An 8,416-nucleotide genomic window follows, 5' to 3' on the forward strand; every position below is an offset into this window, starting at 1 on the left:
TCCTGGTCTTACCATGTCTTTTTTTTTTTTTTTAAGATTTATTTATTTATGAAAGAAAAAGAGAAAGAACAAGCAGGGGGAACGGCAGGCAGAGGGAGAAGCAAGCTCCCTGTTGAGCAAGGAGCCCAATGTGGGACTCGATCCCAGGACCCTGGGACCATGACCTGAGCTGAAGGCAGTCGCTTAACCATCTGAGCCACCCAGGCATCCCTGGTCTTACCATGTCTTATTGGTGGGGCAGGGTTGGAGTAAGTTTGTAGGAATAAAGCTTGGGATCTTCCAGGGAAACTTTGTTAAATTGAATTCTAGCCCTTTCCAAACAGCTGTGCCTTTGGGTATTTTTGGGTGCCTAGAAAAGAAGAGGTTTTGGCTAAGTTTAGTGGGTGGGAAATAAAATGACTCCTATGGTAAATGAGTTACTTTAACATCCTGGGCAAGAATTTCCTCAACTGGAACATGAAAAGGGGTGGGAGAGAAACTAGTAAAAGTGATTGCTCTAGCAATGGGAAAGGGATACTTTTTTTTTTCTTAAGATTTTATTTATTTATTTGACAGAGACACAGCGAGAGAAGGAACACAAGCAGGGGGAGTGGGAGAGGGAGAAACAGGCTTCCCACTGAGCAGGGAGCCCGACCATGGGGCTCGATCCCAGGACCCTGGGATCATGACCTGAGCCGAAGGCAAACGCTTAACGACTGAGCTACCCAGGCGCCCCGGGAAAGGGATACTTTTAAAGAAAGTTGTTTTTACGGACATTTCCCAACATATACCCAAGTGAGAGAGTAGTAAAATGAACCTCTACGTATTTATTCATCACCTGGCTCAACAATTATTAATATTTCACCAAAAAAGAGACTTTCCAACTATTGAAGTAATAAGAGGGAGGAGTACAAAGGAAAAGATGGCCAGATATGATTGAAAATTTCTCTTCCAAATTTTGGCTGTACTGAATTAAAAGGATAATATTAAATTGGTAAAATACTTAATAATACATTTTAGATATAAAATATTAGAATTTATAATATAGGAATAATTTCTGTAAATTTTGGTAAAGCACCAAGATGCTAAAAATAGGTGAAAAATGCAAACAGATAATACACAAAGAAGGACAGGAGTTGAAAAAAGGGAGTCAGTGTTCCTACTACTAATTTTAAAAAGCAAGTTAAATCAATAATAAGATTTAGTATTATACCCAAATATTACATTATAAAGAAATAAAGCAAGCAAACTTATGGCTGGCTGGGCTTTGGACGTCCTTGTAAATTTGGAGGACAACTGGAAATATAAGTATCAGATATCACAAGAAATACGTCAAAATGAAGAATAAAATATCTTATGAAGCTAAATATAAAGATTGTAGCCATGGTGTTAAAAAACCTGAACAACCAGTAGTAGGGACATTGAATAAGTTATAAGATATCAATATAATGGAAGAGTATAATTTTAGTACAGTGATCTATATGGTGATGGCGTGCAGTGTGAAAAATTAAGAGGAAAGAGTAGAACACAAAATCACATACATACTGTGATTACAGTTAAAATATTGGCACAAATAGAAATAACAGTAGATGAAGAAAAAAAAAAGAAATAACAGTAGATGGTAAGTTTACGTTGTTTTAAAATGTCCTTCTCAGTGCTTAAAGTTGATTAAATAATTTACGAAATAAAATGAAAGAGGGAAATAGGGGATTGCTTAAGGCCTCACAGTTTCTACAGTTCCCTGAAAGTTAATCTTTTCCATTCATTGGCAGTGGAAAGATCCATAATTTTCAGCATTGCAACAGAAAATTTTACTTCTACCCACATTCTGCTGGGTTTAAGAAACAAGTTTATCAGCTTGCACAGGCAATTTCATAACAACTGGAGGGAAGGAGAGGCTAATATGACAGGTAAAAGTAGCACTAACTGCCCTGTATTGTTACCTGCCATAAAATCCGGAGGTTGCTAAAACAGAAATAAAATTATAATAAATAAGCCAAATAATAAATTTTAATATATAAATTATATTACATTATAATTTAATTTAAATTTACCAAATTTAAATTTCTGTTGCTATATTCTATTGCTAAAACAGAAATAAAATTATAATAAATCAAATAAATTTTCTGTCATGTACATTTATTATCTTTGATATTCAGAAATAAATAAAGGTTATTTTTAAAAAGCCAGTATTTTCTGTTTTATCCTTCCTGTGATATTTCCTGAGGTGGTAACACTAAATTTTTTATGATCTCTGCAGATAGTCTCCATTTCTTTTAGAAGGATTCCTGCTGGAGGATTCTATTTTTATGAAAACAAAACAAAACAAAAAAACCCACAAAAACAATTTAGTTGAAACCAAACTGTAGTGAAAAGAAAGATATTTAGATATGACTTGGTGAGCCCTCTTAAATACGTATGTATGTTTTACAAATCTGAAATGTCTTGTCACTTGATTAAATAAAGGGAGGGAAAGGATGTTCATAGAAAATTAACCTGGGCCTTGATATGATGAGTACAGAATATTTAAGCCAAACTCTTTAGTCTCAGAGGATTTCTTGATGTTATTACACTAGTCATTTTTCCCTTCCTATTAATTAATTAATTAATCTTTAAAGATTTTAATTTATTTATTTGTTTGTTTATCTGAGAAAAAGAGAGAGAAAGGGAGCACCAGTGGTGGGAGGTGCAGAGGGAGAAGAACAAGCAGACTCCCCACTGAGCAGGAATCTGACCCAGGGCTCCATCCCAGGACCCTGAGATCATGATACCTGAGCTCACAGGTGCCCCTCCCTCCTATTTAGAATGTGTGTTATTTTGCCAAATAGTGAGGATGCCCGATAGTTCCCTGAACTTTTCTTGTGAACAATTAAGCGGATTATTTCCAGGAATAAACTTTCCCTTTAAATATTCTGAAGGTCTAATTCCTTTTCTCTTCTCTAGCATTTTGTCCTAGGCTATATTGTGTTTTTCTTTCTTTTTTTAACAAATGGGGAAATGAAAGCACTAAGAAGATGAGCAAGTTTTTTTGTGAGATTTAAAAGAGATCATCTGGTCATTCACATGAAGTGTCTAGAACAGTATCTGACACATGGTAAAATAAGTGCTCGACAATAGCTACAATCATTGTTATTAAACAAGGCCAAGTATGTCGAGAGCAGTGGTATGCAATAGAAAGACAGGGCGAGGCACAAATGTGTTTGAGTTATCTAGTAGTCACATTTTAAAAAGTTAAAAGAGACAGGTGAAATGAACTTTAATAATATAGATTATTTTACACTTTACCCCGTAGATCCAAAGTATTATCATTTCAACATCTAATCAATAGAAAAAAAATATTAAGATGTTTTACAGTCTTCTTTTCAAACTAAGTTTTAACAATCTGGTGTGAATATTTTACACTGACAGAACATCTGAATCTGAATGCTTAATTTTCTTTCTTTCTTTTTTTTTTTTTTTTTGAAGATTTTATTTATTTGACCGAGAAAGACACAGTGAGAGAGTTTTGTGAAAGCCCTTCTGGAGAAGACCATCATTCTTAAGATTGAACCCTCAAATACAATAGAAAATGTAAAGGCCAAGACCCAGGATAAGGAAGGAATTCCTCCTAATCAGCAGAGACTGATCTTCGCGGGAAAGCAACTGCAACCTACTCTGTCTGACTACAACATTCTTTTTTTTTTTTTAAGATTTTATTTATTTATTTGACAGAGAGAGACACAGCGAGAGAGGGAACACAAGCAGGGGGAGTGGGAGAGGGAGAAGCAGGCTTCCCGCCGAGCAGGGAGCCCAATGCGGGACTCAATCCCAGGACCCTGGGGTCATGACCTGAGCCAAAGGCAGATGCTTAACCACAGCCACCCGGCGCCCTGAATGCTAAATTTTCATCAGAAATATTTTATCTGTATTTAGATTTCATAAAATTTGGTTTTTATGTAGATTCACATACCCAAATTATTTTAAATATACTTAGAAGTTTTCCAGTATCTGAATTGAGTACCAAAAAATAATTTTCCTTTAATATTTGCATCCACATTGGAAAAACTGGTTCATCTTTTTTAGAAGCCTTGATTTGACTTTGAAACTAAAAGCATAATGCTTTTAAAACTGTATCTGTTGGGGCATCTGGGTGGCCCAGTCAGTTAAGCATCTGCCTTCAGCTCAGGTCATGATTCCAGGGTCCTGGGATCAAGCCCCGACATCTCCCTGCGCAGGGAGCCCGCTTCTCCCTCTCCCTCTGCCTGCTACTCTCCCTGCTGGTGTGCACTCTCTCTCTGTCAAATAAATACATCTTTAAAAAAATAAAATAAAACTGCATTTGCCCAAGTTAATTCACTAACTTCTGCCAGTTCAGTCTCCTTTTTTCTTTACTGTGTGGCTCATCATGCCTCTGCCTCTCCACTAAATTCCACATCAATAACATGCCTTGGTTTTAAATTTTAAAACGTGTCCATGTCTTTTACTAACCTGCATAGAGTTACTTGTCTTTAGGTTTGTTGAAGCAATAGGTCAGACATTTACCACAATAATGTCTGTCGAAGTAGCTAGCCGTAAACACTTCAGCACCATATTCATTTGAAGGGTGCTCCCCAATGAAGGCAACGATTTTGCCATTCTCATCCACCTTACAGTATTTCAACACAGCCAGCTTAACCTTCTTTCTCTTATGTTTATTCTTCTTGGGAGTGCTGTAAGACTTCTTCCTTTTCTTAGCACCACCACGAAGTCTCAACACGAGATGAAGAGTGGACTCCTTTAGAATGTTGTAGTCAGGGTGCCTGGGTGGCTCAGTCGGTTAAGCGTCTGCCTTCAGCTCAGGTCGTGATCCCAGGGTCCTGGGATTGAGCCCCGCATCGGGCTCGAAGCTTGGCAGGAAGCCTGCTTCTCCCTCTCCCACTGCCCCCTGCTTGTGTTCCCACTCTCATTCTCTCTGTCAAATAAATAAAATCTTAAAAAAAAAAAAGAATGTTGTAGTCAGAGTACATTCCAGTTGCTTTCCCTCGAAGATCAGTCTCTCCTGATTAGGAGGAATTCCTTCCTTATCCTGGGTCTTGGCCTTTACATTTTCTATTGTATTTGAGGGTTCAATCTTAAGAATGATGGTCTTCTCCAGAAGGGCTTTCACAAAACTCTGCATCTTGGCAACTGTTCCACCTGAGGTTGAGGAAAAGGAAGAGAAGAGTCAGACCTGGAGACACAGGAGAGGGTGTCCGGTAGACTACTGGCCCGAGAGGGGCTGAAGAGCACACAGTCCCATACTTTTTTTTTTTTTCAAAGATTTTTTAATTTATTCATTTGACAGAGAGACAGCAAGAGAGGGAACACAAGCAGGGGGAGTGGGAAAGGGAGAAGCAGGCTTCCCGCCGAGCAGGGAGCCCGATGTGGGACTCGATCCCAGGTCCCTGAGATCATGACCTGAGCCGAAGGCAGTCGCTTAACCAACTGAGCCACCCAGGCGCCCCTACTTATTTTTTTTTAACTAAAAAATACTTTGTTATAATTAAAATAAGAGTTTAAATTTTTTCAAAAGATTTTATTTATTTATTTGACAGAGACACAGCGAGAGAGGGAACACAAGCAGGGGGAGTGGGAGAGGGAGAGGCAGGATCCCCACTAAGCAGTGAGCGTGACGTGGGGCTCGATCCCCGGACCCTGGGATCAGGACCTGAGCCAAAGGCAGACGCCCAACCAACTGAGCCACCCAGACGCCCCTAGAAGAATTTAATTTTAATTACAAATTATAATTTACATAAATATCACTGTAGCTGGTGCTGTCTATAAAACATTCAAATAAGCACATGAAAAAAATTACATCAGTGCAAAGAAAAATATTCAGAGTGAGCAAATGTGTTGATGCCAGCTAGATGGGTGGCAGGATTAGGTGTAACACTAGAAAAGATGTAGCATGCCTGACGTGTGTACTCCGTGCAGGGCTTAAAGTGAAATGTAGCTGACCAAAACCTAAAAGTTGTGTGTCATGGAAAAATAGTTTATACTGCATCAATTTGAAAATTTAAAATTAAACCAGATTTAAAATTCAGTTTCTCAGTTGCACTGGCTGAATTGCAGTGGCTCAATAACCAACGGGGCTTGGTGGCTACGGCATTGTACAGGGCAGGCATAGAGGCTGTGACTTTCAAAAGACAGGATGCACCCCATCCCGTGCACCTTTTTGTGTTGGCATCAGCTTTAAGCAGGTGACAAAGTTGTTGGTACAGTGCCTGGTCCAATTCCCAGTTCCTAGCTCGTTTTCTCTTTGTTCCTCTCTGCTTCTCTGAGGTGGCACCTTTTCCTACCCCCGATGCTGGTTCTCTGAGCTATAGATATGTAATATGTATTTGTTATAATTCTAAATTATAAATACATTATAAATTATATGTTATATATAGTTATAATTTATATATAATATATAAAATGTAAATACATAAAGTATACTTCCCAGCATGCATTTCTGCCAAGGTTCTTCTCATTGGTCACCTTTTCCTGCATCCATTCTGCCACCACAGTGTCCATCCCAAGACCTCTTTGCTGGTTTGGGGGTGAGTAGGGCCAGTAAGGGATCCCCCTCGCAGCTGCTCAGCTCAGATGGGTGGACTGGAATGAGGTTTTCTGGATGGATCCTCTCAACAGACAGAGCTGCAGAGGAGGTATCACGCATCTCCCCATCATCATGCACGCGTGCACATACTCATAACCACTCTCTGTCTGTCTTAAAGTAGCTTCAGTTCCTCTCAGCTGCTGACATAATCTCATGTCAGTCCTAGTCTTTTCGGTTTTGTCATGAGTTTCTTCTTGTGCTTCCCCATGCCTTTGTCAGGTTTTTAATGACAAATTGAGAGGGGCTGCATCAGAAACAGCAAGTTCCCTACGTGAATCAGAATTCCACTGTGGAAGAATTTTAACAGTTCTGTTTTTGTATTCTTCTGCCAGAGTCAGGTTGAATTCTGGCGAGGTTTGGCGTACTGAGGGAGTGGCTGCTCCAGGGGCAGGGGGAGATGCCCCCACAGCTAGAACTTGCCAATTTGCTGAGCATGGGAGGTGGCAGGAGAAAATGTGACATTTAAGAGAGCAGTGTTTATTTTCTGCTCACTTCCAGATCTCCAAGGTTGGGCCAGTGTAAATCTACGAAGGAAAATTCAGCTGCTTTTCCTGTTCATCTGGGAAGAGAGTTTTCTGTTTTCTTCCCTCCTGGGCAAACAGAAGTGGTGGTGTTGAGGGGCGCCTGGGTGGCTCAGTCAGTTAAGCAGCTGGCTCTTGATTTCAGCTCAGGTCATGATCTCAGGGTCCTGGGATCGGGGCAGTGTCAGGCTCCACGCTCAGTGGGGAGTCTACTTGAGATTCTCTCTCCCTCTCTCTCTGCCCCTCCCCCCACCCCATCCCCACATGTGTGCTCTCTCTCTCTCTCAAATAAATAAATAAACCTTAAAAAAAAAGTGGTGGTGTTGATAAGGAAAGGACTGGGCTGCATAATACGTGTTTTTCTACCTACAGGTAAATAAAACTAGCTGGACAACAGGGAGCCTGGCCACATGTTTGGTTTCTCGCCGACTCACTGCAGATCCCTTCCTTCCTGTGCTCCAGTTTCTCATTCAGATCCAGGCTGTCTGTTCCCTTCCTGCATGACAAGGATTTTGTAAAGAAAGATGGAGTGGATTTTACTTTCTCTGGGAAGGTATAGAGGAGAAAGACTAGATGCTAGATTCAGGGTTCTGATGAGGTGCTTCTCTTGCTTTGTCCCTAAGACTCATGCTTGCTGACACAAGAGAAGATGTCAAGACCTTAGAATTTGGGTCTTGGGACATGGCAGCCTGTAGTTTGTGATTCATAAGGAGAGGCTGGGGTGACCCAAGTGCAGATGGGCACGTGAAAACATGATGCTGAACAAACTAGAACTGGAGATCAGTGCAGTAGCTTGTAATCAGTTACTTGGAGTTTCTGCATTAGATTCTCACTTGTCTGGAATAGTTTACTTACGGTATTTCTGAAGAAGGAACATGGAATAAAGTGACCTTTCACATTTCCTTGAGGGCCTCTGATTCTAAAATAACTCCGAAAATGGGTCAGTAAACATGATGTAACCTGTGGCAAAGCCTAACCATGAGAGACAGATTTTCTCTTTAAATAATTGTTAAACCTGAGGAGTTTAACAATCATTTTACCCATGATGCTGTGCAAAAGCTATATGGAATTTGGGGTTCACTGAGTTGGGTTTTGCCTTAAAAGTAGGTATTGCTCACCGGGCGCCTGGGTGGCTCAGTTGGTTAAGCGACTGCCTTCGGCTCAGGTCATGATCCTGGAGTCCCGGGATCGAGTCCCGCATCGGGCTCCCTGCTCGGCAGGGAGTCTGCTTCTCCCTCTCCCACTCCCTGTTTGTGTTCCCTCTCTCGCTGTGTCTTTCTCTGTCAAATAAATAAATAAAATCTTTAAAAAAAAAAAA

General features: G+C 40.3%; 2 protein-coding genes across 2 annotated transcripts in view; one reads left to right on the forward strand and one right to left on the reverse strand.

Annotated features, from left to right (window-relative positions):
* Positions 1-8,416, forward strand: part of ANXA4 (annexin A4) — a 70,687-nt gene that overhangs the window by 9,625 nt on the left and 52,646 nt on the right. The gene's annotated exons all lie outside the window — the stretch shown is intronic.
* Positions 4,457-5,116, reverse strand: LOC102747337 (ubiquitin-ribosomal protein eS31 fusion protein-like). Its single transcript, XM_006748016.1, has 2 exons — positions 4,965-5,116; positions 4,457-4,769 (listed from the first exon to the last, which is right to left on the reverse strand). Exons 1-2 carry the CDS (start codon positions 5,114-5,116, stop codon positions 4,457-4,459), a joined length of 465 nt encoding a protein of 154 aa, XP_006748079.1.

Source organism: Leptonychotes weddellii, chromosome 10, assembly GCF_054177405.1.
Source record: "Leptonychotes weddellii isolate Sample4059 chromosome 10, ASM5417740v2, whole genome shotgun sequence".
Lineage (NCBI taxonomy): Eukaryota > Metazoa > Chordata > Mammalia > Carnivora > Phocidae > Leptonychotes > Leptonychotes weddellii.

What these genes read in the sequence shown, in the direction of transcription:
- LOC102747337 (XM_006748016.1), bottom strand. Translation starts at nt 5,116, where the DNA reads ATGCAGAGTTTTGTGAAAGCCCTTCTGGAGAAGACCATCATTCTTAAG. An exon ending in TTCGAGGGAAAGCAACTGGA is followed by an intron (nt 4,770 to 4,964) that starts ATGTACTCTGAC and finishes CGCTTAACCGAC; the next exon opens with TGAGCCACCCAGGCACCCTG.